The 23,200-nt window shown below is 41.5% G+C and overlaps 1 protein-coding gene across 1 annotated transcript; it reads right to left on the bottom strand.

Moving 5' to 3' along the window:
* Positions 1 to 286: 286 nt before the first annotated feature.
* On the bottom strand, positions 287 to 23,055 carry rassf9 (Ras association domain family member 9). Its single transcript, XM_033634632.2, has 2 exons — positions 22,893 to 23,055; positions 287 to 3,460 (listed from the first exon to the last, which is right to left on the bottom strand). Exons 1-2 carry the CDS (start codon positions 22,937 to 22,939, stop codon positions 2,206 to 2,208), a joined length of 1,302 nt encoding a protein of 433 aa, XP_033490523.1. The 5' UTR covers positions 22,940 to 23,055; the 3' UTR covers positions 287 to 2,205.
* Positions 23,056 to 23,200: the final 145 nt, after the last annotated feature.

Raw genomic sequence — 23,200 nt, 5'->3', positions numbered from 1 at the left:
GAGGAGAGAGCTCGGCTCGCTGTTGTTTGTGCTTGCCTGGCCACCATCTTGTCTGATTATATGCTGCAGTGACGAGGAGGGGGCTCAGTGCTCGCTGTGTCATTTCTCTGTGGTGACTCAGAGCTTTGAGGAATCTATAAAATCTGACCCTGAGTTGTTTTTAACGCCTCGTGGTTTTACAATTAACACCTTCTGGTGCAGCAGCACTGATGCTAAACAGCTTGGTGGAAATCATTAAATCAAACTTTTGGCACCAACAAACTCGACAACACAGCGATTCCTCTTTGTGACATTTACAGTATTAGTGTTTATTATGAAAGCTGAAATGTACACTCTATTATACTTTTTGTTTTTAGGTATGATTTACACAGATATAATCCAGATATTTATGTTGTTTTGACCCCTTAATATGAGCCATTTGATCAGATCTGATTCTTGCCTCAGAGGGGACACAGCCATAATAAAATCTCATCTGTAAAATACAATTACAAGATAAATAAATACGTTTTTCTGTGTTATTTTATCAAATTATCTTTACAAATTTTGCCTGTGTCACAATCACTTACAGTGGTTACAGCAGTATATTTACAGTGTAGTTATAGGAAATCTTTAATTCTACATCTGAAACAGTTACAAACAGCTATCTGTTTTAATATAAAACATGTTAATAGACTTTATGAGTGTGTACAGAGAAGTGCAGCTTCATAAATACCTCGAGAACTTTAAGAAGGGAAAGAAGCATACATTCAACATTATTAAGAAATTAAACAACACAATTGCTTTTAAGTAACTGAGCCCAGGTATCTTAGACATGGTTGTTTCTGTAGGAAAAAGTTGTTCTTCTTTGGGGGTAAAAATGTTCACTTAAAGTCAGAGAACCGTCACACACAGTGATGGACTGTAGCCTTGCATGTGTCATCGTTACATCTGAGTCACAAACGTTAGCATCCTTTTGCTTTTCAGAAATCCACAAAGTTATTTAACAACACCTGAAGCTGTTTTGAAGGTTTTCTACAATCCTCAGAGATTCTTTGCTCCATCTGCATAAAAAAAAACACTTTGCTAAACAAGAAAGAAATATAATTGATTTCACAATTTAAAAGTGATGTATCACCTTCCTCTTTGTTTTAATTTTTCACAACACAAGAAAAATATTTGGAAAAAGTAAAATTGCAGAAAAATAAATTTCATACAAATGAAATGAAATTAGATATTTCATTTCTAGCTACCATGCTACGGAGGCATTTTACTGCCAAGTGTATTATTGTAGTATATGATACAGAAATTATAATGGGCAAATTTTCTATAATTTTATAGGAATTAATCTGTTAGTCAAGAAAATCTACAGATTGTTTAAAAATTACAGTAGTTAATGTTGTAGTTTGTAAGTTATTTCAAACTGTGTCATACGGTGGCTTATTGCTGCCATGCCAGAAAACAAAAAAAACATGAATCAGCATCACATAATATTAAAAACAATATGTTTTTCACATTTTAAGAAAATCTTTTAATGCTATATTTTCTAAATTATATTTATTATATCATTTAATTTATCACTGCAACAATATGCTCTTTATTTTGTTACAACGTAAAACTGAAAAAACAAATGAATTTATTGTTCTAAAATTTTTTTTACATTATGTTGTGATCACTTGTATTGTTTTATAACAAGACAAACAGTGTATTGTAATAATAAAACAATAAAAGTTTCTTGTTATGAGATAAAATATAACATAACAATACATTTTTAAGATATTATTACATGTTAATGATTCATGTTCTGTTTTCTTGGTTTGTCTGGCGTGGCAGCAACAGGCCATCGTATGATACAGTTTGAAAAAACTTCCAACTTCTCTATTCTTTCTGTTAAATTTCAGAAAATATGCCCATTGTAATTTCATTATCATAAACTATACTTTCATATGTGGCAAATAAAAGATGCAACACCTTAGATTTGAGAAAATAAAACCAAAGAATTTGGAATTTTTGCAAAAAAAGAAAATAAATATCTCTAATCACAATAATTGCTGATTATTTTCTGTCATTTCACTGTTTTTTTTTCAGCTGCAGTTAAACGACATAATAAATCCACAGGGGTTGATTTGGGATTTTTGGCTCTGTGACTCAGACGTGATGAAAACACATGAGAAGACAAACTGGGGTTCGTTCATACAGAACAATGAAGTGCAGGGTCATCTGGGTTGTTCAAACGTCTGTGTCCAGCGGGGGAGGGAAGTCGAGACAGGGTGACAGTGAGTCCTGACTGTGTGTGGAGCTAATCCCAGTGTCTGAGTCTGTGTCTGTAACGTCTGCAGGGGACAGGCTGTGTTTGAGTTTCACTGTCTGTGAGACGCTGCACTGAGTCTCACTTTTCAGAGGGACAGGACTGGACGTCTTCTCCTCTGCTCCGTCCACAATCTGCAGCGAGCTCAGCTGAGCAGCCAGCTGCCAACACTCCTGATCCTTTGAGACCAGCGTGGCGTCGTAGTACTTCAGCTGCTTGTCTATTTCTGCAGCTTGGTTGTGGAGGGACACACCGGTGAAGAGGCTGTGCTTCACCTCCTCCTGCAGCCTCTCCAACTCAGCTGTGTAGAACGATTCATCTGCCTCCGAGGGGATACAGGAAGCAGCCGCAGCTCCTTCCTGTTCGCTGTCCTCATATTGGCTCAGAGGGAAGTTGGCCCTCCTGAGCTCAGCATCAATGTCCTGGGACAGCTGGAGGATGAGCTCCTTGTGCCTCTGAACCTGCAGCTCAAGCTGTTCGACTCCATCACTGGTGTACAGGTACTTCTGCAGCTGCTCGTCACTGTTCTCCTCCAGACTCTGAGCCAGTGAACTCTCAGACTCGGCTTCCTTCTGGATTTGCACCTCAAACTGCTCGATATCCAGATCCAGGTCCCTCATGCGCTGGATCTGCTCCCGGATGGTGTGGTCCTGGTGAAGAATGAGCTGCACCATCCTGTCGATCTCCTCAGCACCCGCTGAGCTCTGACTCTCCTTATGGAGCTTCTCCAGCTTCCGGAAAGCTTTCTTCACCATGCGCTTCTGCCTCTCCGCCGGCAGAGACTGGGTGGACTGAGCCCGACTGTGCTCCCATCGCTTCGGCTTGGCCCCCTTGGACTTCCCGCTCTTCTTGATGGGCTGAGGCACAAAATCGCTGGCTTTGACAAGAATGAACTGGATGAAGGGTCTCTGGTCTCCCCAGGCGTACCAGAGTCTCAGGATTCTGGTGAGAGGAGGCAGAGCTCTCTCAAAACCCTTCCACCGCTCAACGAGGCAGAAGTCTTTGGGTTCCCCGTGCAGGAGCCGCTTGCTCTCTGGGATTGACTTGTGGTCCTCCAGTAAGGCCTGAATCATATCAGCACATGTTGTGTGCTTCGTTACTCCGCAGACGACCTTCTCCTCGTTGCAGACTGTAACCTGAATCTCCTTTCCTTCCACAGGTTCGGCAGGTTTTGTCCTGAGAAAGAGACAGAAAAACAAGACTTATACAGTAATCATGGCTTTAGGATGAAACATTTGGATGTCTTAACCCCTGAACACAACACAGATACCCACAACACACCGACGTCTTAAACTTGTATTAAGACAAACAATAAAAAGTTGTTAAAATGCTTTTTTACAGTATCAGGGTAACTGGGTATTTTTTAGTGACGTTTGCAAAGTGGCGTCATGAATGGTGATGCTGATCTGTCACTCTTGACCAAAGTGGTGGACAAACCAACCAACCAACCAACCAACCAACCTACCTATCTAACAACTATTGGATGGATTCCCATACAATTTAGCGCAGACATTCATGGTCCCCAGAAAATAAAGCCCTCTTACTTTGGTATACCCTGACATTACCTCCAGCACCACCATGAGGTTGACATCAGTTGTGTTTTTTAGTAAAATGTCTCAACTATCAAATGGATTGTCTTGAAATGTGGCTCAAACATTTCTGTTCCTCTTTGAATGAACCGATTAGCCAATGTTAACATGCCAACAAACTAAAACATGATTGTGAACATGGTGAATGTTATACCTGCTAAACATCAGTAAATTAGCAAAGTCATTTAACCATGTTAGCATGCAGACAATAGGCCCGTTTCCACTGAAGAAGTTCCTGGTACTATTTGGGGGGCAGGAACTACTACAGGAACGTCCTCTTGCTCGGCCCTCTCAAACGCCGTGTCTCCACTGAGAGAGCCGAGTAGGAGGAAGGTTCCTGTAAAGTTACCAGGCTCTGGATGTGACGTAATCGTTGCATGACCATTTTGACCAGGGCGACGCAGGGGCGTAGGGGCGCCGTTAGCCGTTAGCCGTTAGCGGTGTCTGTAATAACTCCGGTCACGGTCCGTGAAAAAAAATATTTTTTCCAGCGGATGTCTTAGTTACAACATGATTGAGCTAACTGGAGTAGTTTCATGTCGTACCCGACAATGGGAGGCTTTGAACAGATGACGTCCTGATGTTAGCTTTGCTGCTAGTGTTAGCTGTCCCTGTCAGCTGCAGCCATTGATGCTTTCTAGACATCGTGATTTCCCAAAACTGAATAAATACCACACAAAGCAACACAAAACAGCTTTGCTAGCTCAATCATGTTGTAACTAAGATATCCGCTGGAAAAAATATTTTTTTCACGGACTGTTTATTGAGTTATTACAGACACAGCTAACAGCTAACGGTTAGCCCAGCTAATCTACGATAACCATGTTGTTATTTACAAATCATCACATCCCGCCTTGAGTATATCCAATCAGCACCAAGTAACCCCCAAGCCCCAGCCAGGAGTTTCTCGGGGCCATTCTGAGTACCTACTCTGAGGCAGGGACTTGTTTAGCCCCTGTAAAAGTTCTGGAACTCTGTCCTTTGGGGGTGGTTCCTGCGGTGGAGACAGGCACCAACGGCCCCGGCCCTGTAAAATTACCGCAAAGTTCCTGTGGTAGAAACGGGCCTATTCGCATTGAGCTAAATGCACAACAGAGGCAGGAGTGAGTCTGTAGACCAGACTCTGTAAAGGTCAGATCAGTTCTGTTCACAAATAAATACAATTCAAGACCTAAAGAACAAAAAACCAAAAACCAAATTTCTGCTTCAAATATTATCAAAATCACATTTTTGTACCAGTGTTGTTTAAAATTTTGCAAAAAAGCCAAACTGTTTGCATTTGTCAGATCCTGTAAAACTAAAAATACATTTAATTCTGCGTTCCTCAGCCTAAACAGGAAGCCAATAATGACTCAATGGTCATGTGACAAGAATTTAGAGAAACTCAGACTGAACTGCAGACTGTTTACGCAGAGGAGAGGACGAGAGGTTGTAAGCAGAGGTTATTAAAATGTAAATGTAAATTGCAATGTAGTGAAATAAAAGTTTTAAAAATGTGGTGTGTTGTGTCAACTTTAGTTTCAGGCAAATGTCTGGCCCCTGGGCTCTTAACTTTATAGAAATGTGGCCCACTGAAGAATGTAGTTGAATATCCCGCTGTAGATGGTTGGTGTAGTTTATCCTTCAGCAGACAGTGGAGAGGTGACAGAAAATGAGGCGGTACAGAGGAGGGATAACATGCAACAAAGTCCCCTTTCAATCATGAACCAGATTACATGGTTAGTGTCTTAAACATCTGACAGGACAACCCAGAAAAAAAAAAGAGATGTTTTTAACTTTCTCTGACTAAACTGACTTGGTTGAAGGTTTGAAGGATTTTCAAGTCAAAAGGCTCGGTTCCGAGTTAAGTCATGAGTCATTGATGTTTAATTTGAGTTGCAGGTCTTTTTTGATTTTGTCAAGTCATTAAATTAGTGACCTGAGTCGACACCTCTGATATGTTTTTTTTTTTTTTATACCTCTCTAACTCCGCCAGGACACCGACGTCCTCGCTCCCCTCCTCCTCTGTTAAATGGTATCTCCCAGGCGCACTACGTCATCAAACCATGTGATGTTTGGTATTGCCAGATTCAGGAAGCTCTCAACTTTTCAAAAACAACATTGTTTTTCTTTTATTTCTTATGGATTTTGCACCAGAGCAGCCTAAACACACATAGTCCAAAAGCGCGATGAGTGGTGACAAGTCATGTCATGCCGTTTTTCGACTGGAAAAGTTACAGGATTACTCGCGATCTTATGTGGAGCCGCTAGCGGGGACTTAGCTCTTTTATAAAAGGTAAGAGTCTCACTCCTACCACTATTTTTGGCTGAGATATACCGCCTAGAAAGTGGGATCATAACTTTCACATTTCATATGGCTTTATTTGGTGATATTTTATGGTGTCTCTGTGTCATAATCACACCTGATTTCAATAAGGTACAATGTTTGGAGCTGGCTGAGTGTTGTTTGATCACTGATAGTTCTGTTTTGAAGCCGAGTGACTGACTTGTCATTTGGAGCTCCGCCTGGATCTTTGCATGGAAAAAACACTGTAGAATGGTCATACTTTGAGCAGTCTTCTTAAAATTTGAAACAAATGTTCATTGATAGTGTGCCTACAGCCCCACAGTGTCATTTACCTGCTCAGATGAAACCACAGACAGTTGAATCTTGAAACACATTTTTTATTTAATTTTAGGCAAAATCTTCAACTTTTTACTGACTTCAGAGGCCCATTACTCTGTCTCTGTATCACCTAGAGTGCTTCTGACACTTTCACAAGAAACTTCAGAGAGTTCTTTCTGGCAAGACCTCATGCATGCATGTAGTCAGAGCGGTTTCGAAGCTACAGTTATTTTAATTTGCGTATGTCATTTTAGGTGTTTTTGCTACAAAATGGGGGTGGAGTACAAGAGGCTAAATAACTAAGTTTGCAAAAAACAAAGTCTAAGACCTTGAAGTCTAAATGTCAAAGAAACTAACCATGAAGATATTGTGTGTGGATGAATATCTGAGCAGGTGACACCTTGAACATTTGCCTCCACTGTATGAATGAATGAATGAATGGGTGAATGTTGCTTGTGTTATAAAGTGCTTCAAGTGGTCGCTAAGGTTAGTAAAGTAAAAGCAGTCCATTCACCAAGTTTTACATCAGCAGCTGCAGAGCTGCAGTCCGAAGTACGCACCATCACTCTCCCACTCGTTCCTTTGAAGTCCTCTCACTATTCTGAGCAGTATATTTTCTTAAATAGATCCTGTGTTGATGGTTTTCCATTAGGTCAATGAGCAGAAAACTACACTGGCTCATCTTGTGCTCCCTGACTTGATTCTATTAGACTGTTACTCACCATCTTAGTCATCACAGATGATCACTTAATGGTTCAGTTCTGAGCTATTTAACCCCAAGGCCCTCATTACCTTTTCGTCTGGATCGTAAAACTTGCTCAAAAATTGACCTCTGATGGGCCGGCGATATCAATCTTTAACATGCTTAATGGACCACCGGTAATATCCAGGACCTAATATCCACTCGCTAAATGACAGGAGCCGGCAACTCAGACATCCACAACATGGACAAGTAATCAGATAAGTAGATAACATTGTCAGACATTTCAATTTGATTTCAAGATAAAGAATGATGTATCATGTTATTATTTATACAAAAGATTAAATGTGTGCAATATTCTGCAGTTCATGTGATTAATTAAGTTAACGCTGATGTGCTGGAGCTGGCTGCCAAGGTTCTGTCTCAGCGTATTACTCATATTTAAAGTTAAAGCCTACTCTGTGAGGAAAAAACAAGCGATATATAATACTCCTGTAATTACAGACAGCTCAGTCTCAAAGAAACCAGAGAAAGATTATCTATATAAGATCACCAAGAGACACTTAACTATGACAGAGAGTTGCAGACTGATTGCAGAACCACAGACCAACATTCCTACACCCCCAAAATCAAAGAGGTGGAAATAAATCAGAATTAAGAGCTGCTAATCCTGGTTAACGTCAAATTTCATCTTCAGGCCGAAAAAGGGATTTCAGATAGAAAACTGTGACATTGCTGAAGGAGTGTAGCTGCAGCTCAGCAGGACACTTGTTCATGTTGTCTGACAGAAGTGGACAAAACCACAAGGCCAAAACTGTGTTTAACCAACAGACCAAATCACAAAGTTGATTTACAGTAATGATGTATCAATTCTCTTGTTTTTAGTCACATTAAAAAAGGCCCACAAAATAAATCTTCATCAGTTTAAGTTTACACTATATTTAGAATAATTTCACTGCTTTACCTTGATGTCTGAAAGAGAATTATCAGAATTGTCTCAAAGCCACCAAGCTAGCCACGCTAATTGTCTAACATCTGCACAATGGTTTTCTTGTCTATTCAGTACACGTATGTGCAGATAAATAAACCAAACTAAGTACGATAGGTGTTGAGCCGATCAAATGTTGGTGTCGTTCTTGGTCTTGGTATTCAGTAAAGGTTCCAGATCTGAACCCTGCATCATGTAACTGCTGTGTCTTTATCTGTGGAGATAACCTTGGCTGACTGCAGCCCACATTCACCACCGATCTGCACCAGGGGAGGGTGGACAGAAATACACATCCTCTGAAGATGATACAGATACTACCCGCCTGCACGCCAACACAAGTGAGATGTATTAAGTCTTATTTAAACAGGAGAACTTAAACGCTGCATTATCTCCCTGATGTTACAGTCTGATACGGCTGTGTTTTGGTTCCCACACGGCACGAAAACACACAACCGGAGCATTGTGTAAACTGGTGGTGAATAAGGTCTCAGGAATGCGATACGTATGCAACAATGCAGCAGGCTGGTTAATGGTTATGGAGACTCTTGGAGACGAGCGGGGCAAAGCAAATACCTGAGCTATGCACAAGCCAAACAAATCCAGAGCGCCTCTGGCAATCAAAAACAACGACCACTGCGACTTTGACCTCAGAGTTTCAGACTACCAACTACTCAGGAAACTCTGCAAACACTACTGCTGCTCAGGAGAGAAAACAGTGGGAGGACGCAGCGAAGGCCACACCTGTGACACATAATGTATTCAGACACTCTGCAACACAACATATGTTTATCTCAGCAAATACATTTTCTTAACTTTTCCAAGAACTAGTATATGACCCAGGAACTCTGCAACATGTATGCAACAGCTGCGCACCAGTCCAGTGTCTCTGACAGTCTCCATCCATGTCAGTGAAAACATGGATGCTTCACACACACAATATCTATACAATCAGCACAGTTTCAAGATTAGAGTCACCAATTCAGTATCTGACCAAATGTCTCCCCTTCTGTTCCTGAGATTTGACGTTAAAACATGATGATGTCACAGTCACGCTGACCTTTGACCTTTTGACCTTCATTATTTTATCCCGTTAGACATTTGTTTCATTGAGTTTTGTCAGAATTAGCGTATGATGTGTTGTTCAGGGAAGTCTTTATAACTGTGTGCCCTGTTTTTTGTTTCTTTTTTTGTGTCGTTTTGTTTTGGTTTTTAGTTTGTTTTTGTGCTTTTAGCCTTTTGACCAATTCTGGCATTTTTATACCATGTGTATTTATTCATTTGCACTGTCTCCTCTTAAACTAAACTAAACTAAACTAAATTCATGAGTTATGGCCAAAAACATATTAACCCTTGTGTTACCCCTGGACATTTTTGTCCATTTCCAAAATTCAAAACTCCTTCACAGACAAATTAAAAGGTCACAGGGGGGTGAGTTTTTGCATGGGGGTGTCATTCTGGGTGAAATTTCAAAATCCCAACTTTCAGCATCAAAATCCATTATTTGACCCTGTAATGCATTTTTATCCCAGCAACAATAACAAATGGCTAAATGACAGGTGGACATTTTTGTCCACTTGAAGGGTCATGGATGGGATAAAAATGCATTACAGGTTCAAATAATGGATTTTCATGCTGAAAGTTGGGATTTTGAAATTTCACCCAGAATAACACCCCATGCAAAAAATCACCCCCCTGTGACTTTTTGTTGGACACTACAGAAGTTTCTAGAAAATGGACATTTTTGTCCACTTGAAGGGTCAAGGATGTAACTTTTTTGAAGGGGAACACAAGTGAGGTCACAGTGACCTTTCACCTTTGACCATGAAATTCTAATAATTTTTTTCTTCAGTCCAAGTGGATGGTTGTGTCAAATTTTAAGAAATGTCCTTAAGGTATTTTTGAGATATCACATTCATGAGAATGGGATGGATGTAAGGTCACAGCGTCCTGACCTTTCACCCTTGACCACCAAAACGTAATCACTTCATCCTCAAGTCCAAGTGAACATTTCTGCCAAATTTGACAAAATTCCCACCAAGAAATTCTTGAGAAATCACATTCATAAGAATGGGACGAACGTAGGCACAGACGGCAACCTGAAAACATTATGGCTCTGGCCTCGGCTGTTGCCGGTGCAGAGGCATAAAAAATATAATTTAAACAGTAAATTATGTGAATTGTGATGTAAAAAGTCTTTAAATGTTGCATGTCAGTTCAGGTGGCACTAAATTTAAAGGCTGCGCTCAAACACAATAAGGATCTGACTTCAGGAAAAAGATCAAAAGAAAAATTGACTTTGTTTAAAAAGACAAAAGCCAAAAAGTAAAAAAACACTGTGGTACTGCACAACGCGAGGAGGCAATAAAGATCAGGAGAGAAGGGAAGAGAGGAAAGGAAAAAGAGAAGGAAACATCATCAGTACATAGCTGTACTAAACATCTTTAAATACCCTGTGAAGTAGAGATATTTCCTCCCAACACTAACACAGGTCGAAACATGTGTCTATATGGTCACATCTGAACACACAGGTGAACAAACACACTGTAGAGACAATCGGATATTTCGGCGAGGGTGACCCAAGTCCCCTCAGCTGTGCAGGAAGAGGGTACAGTGAGGCGGGGAAACACCTGTATTTGTCCTGGGCCACAATCACCAACACTCACACAACATCCTGCCTCCACAGTTCAGTGGACAGAGGGAGGAAGGGGAAAATGGATTCCACAGAGGTCACTGTGTTTTCAGCTCCGCTCTAATGTGACCAGAGTGTTGACAACTCCACAAATCTGTCTGGTTAGAACTTTAAGTGTCGAGCAGTTAAGGTTGTCAACGATGGGCTATATCTGTACTTCCTCAATCCAACATGCTCAAAATGATTCAGTCTCTGTTAATTTTACATTTGATTCCATCCAAGGTACCAAAGATATAAAACCAACAACCACTGACTTTCATCCAGGAGGCTGGTGTTCACTTCCTGTAAGACTGTAAAGCCAAACCCTGTTCTTTTTTCCTAAACCCAATCGTGTGTGTGTGTGTTGGCTAAACGTAACCCTGTGCATTTGTTGTTGAAGGAAAGAAATGTCAGTAAGCAGCGTTGTACAGACTTAGTGCTTTTATTTTGAAAGAGACTGTATGCAAACTGTGTATTTCCTGTGAAAAGTTTAAGTGTATTTTGGAAACAGACAATGCATGTAACAGGCTGAAGTTGACACGGCGTCCCAGAACGTCAACAGTCAACACACCCAGGGTACCTTGGACGTCATATGTGGACGTGGGAAGTCCATGAGCAAACGTGGACATGTGACGGGATTGTTTTTTTTTTCTTTTTGCTGTGGTATTGGAGGAGGTATTGAGTATCATTATTTTTGTTTTATTTTTATTTTTTTAAAAACTAGCACTGTATCAAAGTTTAAAATATAAAATATGATTTCAATAAAATGTAATAATAAAGTAATGTTAAAAGTGAATCTCATGTCCATGTTGGAATATATTAATGTTTCATGTCGCTGGCTAAATTAATCTTCATAAGCTAAGTGGCTAACTGCTAGGTGGCAAAAATAAAATGAAATAGCCTCTAGGGAGTAAAACATGGACACACACTTATAGATTTCTAATTGATGAGGTTTTTCAGCGCGGACTTTTCTGGAAAATCTACATGTAGTCCGAACTGTGCTCGTAGGAGGAGCGAGTGACAACAGCAGGTGCCTGTGATACGCTGAGACACTCCTCAATCTGTAGACTTTTCACCTCCTTAATGGAACAATGGCTATGTTTACATGCACACTAATATTCAGATTTTGATATGTGTCATGTAAAGAGCATATTCTGTTTGGCTATTTCTAATTAGGCCTTTTTCTGATTGAGACATGTGGGACGTGCCGACATTATTGAGGTGTTAGGAGCATTCTTTGGACATGTATGCAGCGTGTTCAGAATATACGTCTCAATTCGAGTTTTTATCGCAGTTTGCGACACACAGCCTCTTTCCTGTTTACAGTAGGCTCTGTATGTTGTCATGAATACGTTGTTTACAAACCAACTCGCCAACAATTTTCAGGGCTGTGGTAGAGATGCATGCCAAAAAGAAAATCCAACATTTCTGGTCAGAAGGAGAAACTCACCTACTTTTAAACATAACAAAAACTTGGATATCAACAGGTTTTTGGATATGAGCAAATATCACAATGCCGACTTTTCAAGAAGGTGACTGAAGGACTGAATGAACGGTTCAACACGTCTGTCACCGAGAGGAGACTTTGAAAAATGATCCGATTTGATGCAAAGCAGAATGACACAAGCGGCTCAGCTGTTCTACTGCGCTAAATTTTGACATGATTACTGACATGTTGGGACACGTTAATCAGAGTATTCACAGCTGCATGTAAACAGGAAAATTGGTGGAATATTCATTTTCATCAGACATGGAAACAGCTTAGTAGGAAGAAGTCTTTTTCCAAATTAGGGCAAAAACTGGAATATTCTGTAAACTAGTCACTGATTCACAAACTGCCACCAGACACATTAAATGTCTCTTGGGGAAAAATGATTTGGGATCTCAAACAAGACACTGGAATATTTTTTACTGTTGAGCTACTGCAGGTTGAAAGTCATATCTTCAAAGACTACAAAACTGTCAATAGTTATTTTGTGAGGACAAACATTTTGAACTGATGCCATCGGTCTCTGGGAGTACCAAAATCCCAACCCCCCCTCAGTCAACTCCCTGCCAGGACAAACACACACACACACACACACACACACACACTGCACGCATCATTGGGCTGATTGCATCGCAGCTAACACGTTCATAAGGGCTGTCACTTCGGGTGCCATTTGATATTCATAGCTTGGGATTTAGCTGTGGCTCCAGACGCAACAAATGAGGGTGCCCTCAGCTTCTGACGGGAACATGCCAACAGACAGAAATTAGGACGTTTGATGATTAATAGAAATATTCAGATATGAAGTTACTGTCAAAGTGAGGATGGACGCTGTGCAGTGAACAACTCAGGACAGGTTAGACCTCAACATTTCCACCTGAGTGACCCCAAGAAACCTGAGCAGACCCGCCTGACCTCGGTGTGAACTCCTGAGCTCAGATACCCAGTGAGACATCACACACACATGTGGGAGGAAACAGCATTATATTATATTTTTGTGTGCGTGGGCCGACGTTACGTTCCAGCTCCACCATGGTGGCATGGCTCTCCTCCATTGTAATACTCATAATGACAACCTTGAACAATTCCCTCTGTGTCATAAATTTGTGAGCTAACAAGTTACCACAGAGGACTGCATGCTGGTGGTTTCAACAAGTCGTAACAAATGACAGAATTACAGCTCTCCAGTGTCTCAGCGTGTTTCCTCCAATCAATAAGGATGTGATAAGGTGATGCAGACATTTCCTAAAGACATTTATCAGCAGATACAGTATATCTTCAAGACACTGCGGTCGACACGTTCTGACTTTCTAGCTGTGGAATGAACTTTTCATTAGTCTGGTGGGGAGGACATTAAACTGTGGGTTTGTTCTTACAGCTGAAAAACCAACAGTACAGAAATCAACAGATGCAGGTGAAGTCACAGCAGATATAAACTCTGAATCTTTTAAAGGGTTAGTTCACCTATTAATATAAATATATTTTCTGATTTACCTCTGGTCCTGCAGATTTCTGCTGCCACCCCAATACAACTATTTGGGGATTAGTTTGTGATCCCCACAGCTGTGAAAAATGACATTTAAACACGACTAAAGCGTCTAAAGCAAAGCTAGAAGCACTGTGAGGGAACCGGAGAATCACTGGTTCAAGTCCCTGTCCGGACCAAGTATGCAGTGTGGACTGGTAGCTGGGGAGGCACTGCTGAGGTGCCCTTGAGCAAGGCACTGAACCTCCAAGGCAGCCCCCTCGCTCTGACAGCTCTCCATTTAATGCATGTGTAGGTCCTGTTTGTGCATGTGTGTGTATTTCGGGCCTGTGTGTGTGTGTGTATGACAACAGAGTGAAAAAACTGAATTTCCCCTCAGGGTTTAATAAAGTATATCTGCTATCTCTACACATTGCCAACAACAAAAGGACAGAGCTATGAAAATAACAATGTCAGAGAACTGCAGATGTAATTTTAGTTCAACACATTACAGAGTAACAACAGCAGCAGATCTCTCTGGGTTGACCTCTGTCTCTGGTGAGCTCGGTGAACAGATTTTTGTTTTAATTCCAAGGTAACAAATACACGTGCACGAGGGTCAAAGTTCAAACAGTACGTACTTTTTAAGCGCAGCTGTCGCACCTACTAAAAGTAAAAGTAAAAAGAAAAGGTGTGTGATTCGTAATCAGAGTTGGGTATAACGCGTTACAAAGCAACGCGTTAGAGTACTTTGATTACTTTTTGCAGTAACGAGTAACCTAACGCATTAGTTTGCTGTTTGAGTAATCAAATACTTAAGTACATTTTCAAACAAGACATCAGTTACTTCCGTTACTTTTAGAACGCTGGTCCTTCAGCTCCGAAACAGCAACGGCTGTCGTTTGGTTCTAATAACGGAGATAACGTTAAACCTATCAGTCTGAAAGAAGCCACGGAGCTTGTGGCTCACTACGTGGTCGGAGAAATGCTGCTGTTGTCTACGGTGGAGTCTAAACAGGTGGAGTAGGACTCGCTGACAGACATATTTCAGACTCAGGACTTGCATTATGCCTGGTACACGCTACACGCTGGTACTCACCAATTATCCCCGGTCGTCTTTCACAGCGTGTGTGATGTCATCGGGTTATTCTTGTCCTGTTTTTATTACTTTCACTATTATTTGAGTCACTTTGTCTGTTCATGTGCCAGCCGACATGTTGTTGTAGTCACCTAAAAGCGTCAGCAGATGGCAGGAGCTACATTTGAAGGGCCATACGTAAACAGTCAAGCTACTGTATCTTCCACAGGAAGTTCTGACAAATGTTTCAGAATAAAAGCCTGTTTAGAAAATGGAGGGATTCTCTAGCCGAGGTTATAAGGGGCTTTTAATTTGAAACAAGTATTGAGTTTGAAATGATGGTGTGATATGTTAACTTTACAAAGACAATGGAGCGGATAAAAAGTAAATATATAAACACACAGAGGGATTAATAAATAACGTAGTTTGTTTCAAATGAAGCTGGGAGCCTCTGCAGTTGTGAGTAAAAGCCCCACCGCTATTTGTTAATGTTATTACTTTATGTCCGACCATGAGGATGTACCATTGTTTGCTAGCTTGATGCTAATGACAGTAACGTTAACTCAGCGGGTTGACAAAGTGCCTCTGCTGTTTCACACCATCATTTCCCCCTTTTACTCTGTGTGGTAACATCCCTAGAGGAAATATTAAAAACGCTGGGGTGTTGTTGTCATACAGTTGTCTATGGCAGCAGATCGTTCTGTGTTTTTACTGGTCAAAGTGACGGCTGTGATGGGAGAACTGGATCTCAGTGAAGGGCAAGTGGTCCATAACTTTAATTTTGGAGGCAAAAAAATGTAGGCTGTGGTCCATTGCCCAATAGGAAATGTAGAATACTCAAAAGTACTTTAAAAGTGCTTGAGTTACTTTTCTCAGGGAGTAACATTGGAAGTACTTTTAAAGTAACTGAGTTACTTTACTCAGGGAGTAACACAGTAAAGTAACTGGTTACTTTTTTAAAAAGTAACGCAGTAACGTACTTTGATTACTTTTAAAGTAACCCTTACCCAACACTGTTCGTAACACTCCCACAGTACAGATGGGAATGTCATAGGTTTTACAGCTCTGTGGTTGATTTGACTCAGGAGGCAAAGCAGTGGATCCCCGGCCCCTGCTGTCTACACGTCAAAGGTCCTTGGGCAGGATACTGAACCCCAGAGCAGGAGGCACCTCATGTGGTTGCCTCGGCCAGCAGCGTATGAATGTGTGTGTGAAAGGATGAATGCTGCCTTTGGTGTAAAGCGCTTTCAGTGGTCACTAAGGCTAGAAAGTTCTGTATAAATTCACTCCATTTACTATTACTCATAAAGTATGGGACGCATTCAATTTGGACCTGATGATAGCTGTATGAAATGTTAAGAGAAAACCAAAGTTGTTAAAGTTCATCTAATGTCCAAAAACAATCCGTCCAACAGTCACTGAGAAATTTCACTTACAAACACAGCTGACAGCCTCGAGCTGGCACATCAAGAGGAAACGTCGGGCAGATCACTGAAGTTGTTTCCTGATATCCCTCTAATAGTAGTGGACCGACTGACTGCCGCTCACAGAGGCACAGTGCTAGTGTGGCAGAAATGTAGAGGCAGCATCCCTCTCCAGACAGTATCTGTGTTCCTCTGGATGATCCACAGACCTCACTGAGAGTTTCAATGGGCCCAGTTTGTCCCCATGAAAACTAAAGCTATGTGAGAAAATGTTTTCTTTTGAACCAACTCTTTAAAATCGGTTGACGGAAATCTGAGTGTTTGCTGTGCGACATGACATCACCTTACAGTATTTATGATAATGTCAAGTACGGCAAATGTTGAGGTAATCACACCTTGCATTAGCATTTCCCCGAACTAATTAAAGCAGCTCTGTTTTCAGACTTCCAAATATAATGAGTAAACTCTGAGCTGACTGGTGGTCAAAGGTTTCACCTGGCCTGGCTGTCATAGAGTGTGTGAATGCACAGACGACCATCACACCATTCATCTAATGTTAAAACAGCTACATACACGTATAAACGACCACCATGGTGCTGCGACCACTCAGACCAGTTGCTGAGGTGGTCTGGGACACATTTGACCACATATCTTTTGAAGAGTAACACTTAAGTGTCCTGATGTGTCCCTACTACTAAGTCATCAATGCAAGATGTGATGGTTGCTCTGGTGACAGCGCGCCCATTGCAATATCTTTATGTGTCAATACGGTATCGATTTATTATTTATCTTGTTAAATAAATTATATATATCACAGATACAAATAAAGCTTTAGGTAGGCTACTAGAATGATATAGTCAGTTGCTTTTTCAGTGCATTAGATACATTTTACTGCTACAAAAAAAAATGGCTGTAGTAAGTTAGTTAGGCCACAGTGTCTTTGTGACATGATGGAGACAGATGAGACGACGCTGCTCGGCCCCGTGAATGGAACATTTACATTTAAAAAACGCCCAGATGGAGCTGTTGATAGGAGCACTGTTCTCTGCAGGTTCTGCAGGAAGGAGTTTTGTACCATCTGAGAACTTCAGCCTGAAATTTCACCTCAACACAAAGCATTTAGCAGCGAACCCAGAGGTCTGAGCTAGCACAGCCTCTGATGCTAATGCTAGCAGCCAGCCTCGTCATGCCTAGACTCACAAGTCAGTCTTTAGACGCTTTGCTTAACTAAAGGCTGATGTCTTTCTCCCTGATTTTGTCTTTAGATGGGTGGATACAATTTCAGAGTTTAAAAAAACTCCCTACGTTGCAGAACCAATAGTAAATCCGCAGGGCGGTGCTTCGGTGGCTCGCTGAACTCTTGTGCTCATAGTCCGACTGCGTTAAAAGTTTTAAACAAAGTCGCTCTAAGTCCTTCATTTCCACAATCTTGTGGACAGAGCACACATTTGATAAAACGGAGTTAAATCTCTCGGCATCCATTTTCAAGCTCTCTGTGTGTTTGTTTCCTTGCGGACGAGAAAAGGGGGAGCGCACATTTCCTAGAAGGCGTGTCCTTTTAAAAAATGCAAGAGGCGTTGCTTTGTTGCCGGCCGTTTTCTCCGGTGTGTGTCTGAGTGTCCCCAGACTATCAGAAGGTGGAGATCTCTGATTGTCTGGTGGCGAGACTACGTCACGCCACACTCGACCAGGGGTTCAGACTGAGTCAGTCTACCTGTGACCGCCTCACTAAGGCCCAATCCCAATAACCCCCCTTGTCCACTACCCCTTAGCCCTTGGCCCTAACCTCTAGCCCTTGCCCACTACCCCTTGGCCCTCGAAATGAAGCAACGAGGGGTAGGGGTTGAAATCTTTCCCTAGGAATTGGGACACCACTCACTATGTCACCACGTCAGTTACGTTCACGCATACATAACAGGAAGCTGCGAGCCATCTACATTTCCAACCAGCATCTGCAATGGAGTCTCCAGTTGAGTTCATCCTACCGATCGCGTTTGCCGCATTCATCATGCTTTGTTTGAAGAACGACAGACGACAGGAGACTTCTGCTAGCTAGCTAACCAGCTAACATTACGAGGCAGCATATTTATACTAGCTGGCGTGCTATCGTAATGTGAAAAATCTGACAATTTTGCAGAACAGGACAGAGGACAGACGCCAGATAGTGCGAGGTAGCTAGCTAGCTAACAAGCAACCTGACGACGGTAACGTTGGCTATGTATGAACTTTTTTCCCTGTCTCTTGCTCGGTGGTAGCCATGGCAACGTCTACCCCTCGCTGGCAAGTCAGCATCTGAAATCCCTCGCTCCGAAGGGCTAGTTTCATACCCACTACCCCTCGTTATGCCCCCTACCCCTACACGCAAAAAGGAATTGGGACACGCGGGAACGCGCAAATGTAGGGGTAGAGCCAAATTTGGGTGGTCGAGGACAGGGGAACAAAATCCAGCAACACTCACTTGAATTAAATTTTTTTACATGCTTTCAAAGCAAAAGTTGATGTATACGATTAATTTAGATGTATACGATTAATTTAGATTAATTAATCACAGTGTGTAATTCATGTTTTAAATTGCTTGACAGCCCTGATTTACATAAATTTCTTTGCCTACAAAGACTAGTACTTTGTGTTGTTGGCAGATCATCAGGGATCATTAACCAAATTCAAATTAAATTTAATTTGAATGATTTAATTAAAAAGTGTGTGTTTAAGAACATGGGATATTGAACTGGGTTTCAAGAATCATGTCATTTCAGTCGTATTTGTACCGACTACTAGATTTCAAGTATTGTGACATGCCTAATAGGACGTGGGAGCTATACACAGAGTTTTCTGTTTGTGGTTTGTTTAACAGAAGAAATGTACACAGATATCGAGCAGAGCAGATACTGAGCAGGAGACACTTCCTCTGTCTTATCTGAGAGAGGATGAGGGATCAGAGAGGAAATAACAGCGCTTTTCTATCTGAATATGTTGATCTCTGGGATGACTCCCACTCTGATAGGCATCTGTGAGCAGAGACACAACACACCCCTTCCCTTCCTCTGTGAATCACCAAAGACACTGCTGCTCAGTGAAAACAAACGACTTACTCTCAACACAATCGCTATGATTTTTATGGTTTTCTGTGGCTAATTTGCGTTAACCAAACAATTTCAGCTAACTGGTGTGTGCACAATGCTGTCGTGCTACTGCATGGCTTTGGTCACACATGTCACTGACTGGCAACCATTTAATTGAAACCCCTTTGAGGCCTGGACGCGCTGGTTCACTATAGGACACAGTTTGACGCACGGGACTCCCTGATGACTCACTGTGGTTCTTTGATGAAAACTAGTATTGAAACAAATGTTATCGGCTGTAATCAAGTTGTAATGAAGTTTCAACTCCACACATCAGCTTCATATTGTCATTCTTTAGCAAACACTCAGCTCAGCGCGAGTTAATGCCAGTCTCTGGAATCAAGCGTTTGACATATCTACAGATCTAAACACTCGAGGTAATTATAGGTGCAGCAGTGGTAATTACTACACAGCATGAAAAAAATAAGACATCCACTGGAGACAGCCTCAGTCAGACTGTTTGAAGTTATCAAAGATAATTCATCTCAGCTCTGCGTGTGATGTGAAAATACATCCATTCTGCTGCGGGTGCCACTGTCAAAGAGTTTTACAGTAATTTAGTATAAAAGCCTGTTTTATTTCTGAACTTAATCCAAAGCCCTTCCTCACAGTTTGGTGGTAAACCAGTCTTAATAAGTAAAGCTAATGAAAATAGGTCTTTACCCACATTTAAAACCTTCCTGATCCCGGCCTTGGCAACATGAATCCTGTCTGCACCCTGCGAGGGATTGGATCATGACCTAGATACTCCAAACTCTGTTTACCAAACTCTGCACTACAAAAGTTTGCAGCCAACAATCCAAATAGAATTTGTGTGCCAATAATGGAGGACAGCTTGTGGCTGGCTGAATCTTATTTCCCACCTTTTCAGGTTGGATCCCAGCTGCAGCCAGGGGCACATCAAAAGGCCATCGAGCCACTCAAGGAAATTGCTGGAGCGAATTATACGAGTGTTGATGACAGGATCTCTCTTGACCTGCAGTCAGAATGTTCTTTGACTCTGGTGTCTCAGATGTATTAAAAGTACCATCTTTGTAGTAATTACAGAGCAGAGGAAGGTGAAAGCTGATGTACAGTTTGACAGAGAGCTGCTATCAAAGAGCATATCTTACTCCAACTTTCCATAATGGGGAATAATAACCTTCCTACACCAGTTTCAGTCAGTGGGAATGTCACTTGATGTGGCAAAAATACAACTTTAGGGATAAAAAACTTGTCATGTGTGCGCTTCAGATGCACACAAACACACACGTAATTCTGACAGATGTACTTTTCCATCAATAACTGTGGAACGTAACTGAGGGTTGCAACGGTGTGAGATTTTCACAGTACAGCAACCATCTCAGAAAATACTGGGGCTTCACGGTATCATGGCATTACCTAATTATCCTTTACTCAGTCAGAGTAAAGGAATGAAAACAGAGGGTCGACAAAGAGACGAATATCACTGTAACTAAAACTTGAAAACTTTTTTTAATGGAAGTTTGTGTAAAAAGCCTCCCTTTTGAAAACAACTAAAATAAAGGTGAGATTTTACACACCTTCATCTCTTCATGCATGGATCACTGCAACAGCTTCTTTTCTTGCCTGAATCAAAAATCTATTAATCGACTCCGGACTTCAGAATTCAACTGCCAAGAGATGTGATCACATCAGTCCACCAGCTCCCAGTATGTTTCAGAAGAGATTTTAAGATTGTACTGATTAGTTTTAAGGCTCTTCATGGTCTCTCTCCCAGCTATAACAGTGACCTCTTATATCGTACACCGCCTGACGTACTTTGGGGTCCTCGGGCAGCAGAGGTCTTTTGTCTGCTCCAGAGGTTGAAAACTAACGGGGACTTCAGGAAATCAGGTCGGCCAAGTCAGTGATCTCTTTTAAGTCCCTTCTTATAACACTTTTACTGGAAATCCTTTATGTTCATTTAAACTGTTTTCCATTGCCTCAGTTTTTATACACCACAGTGTTTTTACCATTTATTTTAAAAGTTGTTGTTTTCACGTCTTGTCTGTTTTAATTATTGACATGTGAAGCACTTTGTTACTCTGTTTGAAAAGTGCTTTCATATCACAGTGTACCTTGTAAACTGGTATACTGCCTGCAGCCCTAATGTAACTGAGTACATTTACACAAGTATTGTACCAAGGAAAGCTGCAGTGCTGATCCATTAGAGCCGCTAACAAACACCAAAACTGACTGACCGACTGACCGTTCCCACAATACGCTCAGTCCGCTAGTTGCCACAGTCAGGAGAGTTGAGACATGTTGCTGTTACAGAGGGGACGGAGGGTTCAGTTGGTGACAGAAGCTGCCACCAGAGACATCACTGGCCAACAGATCAGCCAAAAGCAACATATAAGTGCAACAGTGGTTACAATGGGTCTTTAACTGAGGAAGAGTGGTTTACTTTACTTTAGTTGCTCTTCCAGTCCAAATCTGAGGTACATGTACTTAAGTATTTTCATCTCATGCCACATTACACTTTACTTCCCCAAATATATTTGATAACTTCAGTAACAAAACTGCTGAAACCATTTGTCAACTGAAGAAAAGAACTGGCAACTCCTTAAAGTCGTTTTTAATGCAGAAACATTTCATGTTTCCAGCTTCACTAAGATTTGCTGATTCAAACTGTTCTGCATTGAGTATTTTTACTTTCAAGTACATTTTCCTCTGTAACCTTATCTTCAGTGTTGGGTTGCAATTACAGAATTCATATTGTTCATTCAGAATGAGCCTTAAAGGAATGAAAATAGGAGGGTTATTGTTGGTTACCTCCGTCCAGTTGAATTCCCCCCCCCCCCCCAATATCATAGATAAGCAAATGTACACAGTATGATAACCATCAACTTTTATATCATGGTATACCTTGAAACGGGTATATCACTGCAACCATGCTTAAGTAACACTTTCAGTGCAGCACTTTTACCTGTAACAGAGTACTTCTACAGTGTGGTGTGAGTACTTTTACTACAGTAAAGGCTCTGAATAGTTCCTCCACCTCTGGTTACTGACAGTACATATACTGTGATGGCAACACACAAGCCTTAAGAGTTCCTAAAGCTGGTTGATGTTGGTTTAAAACAATGATTGAACTGTGTCAGACGTTTTATTAATGAGTCGGATAAAATTACATATAAACAAACAAAAATGATCTAATAATCTTAAGAGGTGTAAAGAGTGTCCCTGTGGTTCTTCATGGTGTCTTACACTTTGTGTATTTTGTGTCTTTATGGTGTCACCATGTTATATTTTTACTTTGATTGCCTCTGGACAGCAGTCTGCAGTATCCTAACATGAAACAGGATGTAAAAACTAAACAGTTTTAATAGTTGAGCTCCTCTCCGTCCTGTGCAGCTCGCTCATGAACCTGCCGCGCACTGCGCGCTGTGCGTAATTCTCCCTCCTCATCTCCCCAATAACTCAGGCAACAACCCGCTCAGCAGGCTTCACGTCAACAAAGCTCTCTCATCGAGTTACCTGTTTTTCTGTCGAGCCTTCAGGAAGTTTTTTCCAAACGGAGCCATGACTCAGGAGCGCGAGGAACAAACACCAGCAATCCGAAAAAAAACGTTAGAGTCCCAGCATGGCAGGACGTCCCGCACTTTGTGGAGTGTTTGAGAAAAGTTGGAGGGTGTTCCACTTCAACTCTGTCCGCCCCGTCCGAGCAGCGGAGGGAGGTGTTTCCCACCGACTGCACGGGTGGATCTCTGCCCCCCTCCTCCACCTGCAGGAGCAACCTGAGTAACTACCACCGAGGAATAATAAAAGAGGCAAAATGAATTCTT

The sequence above is a fragment of the Epinephelus lanceolatus genome, chromosome 5 (assembly GCF_041903045.1).
Source record: "Epinephelus lanceolatus isolate andai-2023 chromosome 5, ASM4190304v1, whole genome shotgun sequence".
Taxonomy (NCBI): domain Eukaryota; kingdom Metazoa; phylum Chordata; class Actinopteri; order Perciformes; family Serranidae; genus Epinephelus; species Epinephelus lanceolatus.
This window is presented reverse-complemented; position numbering and strand designations above follow the sequence as displayed.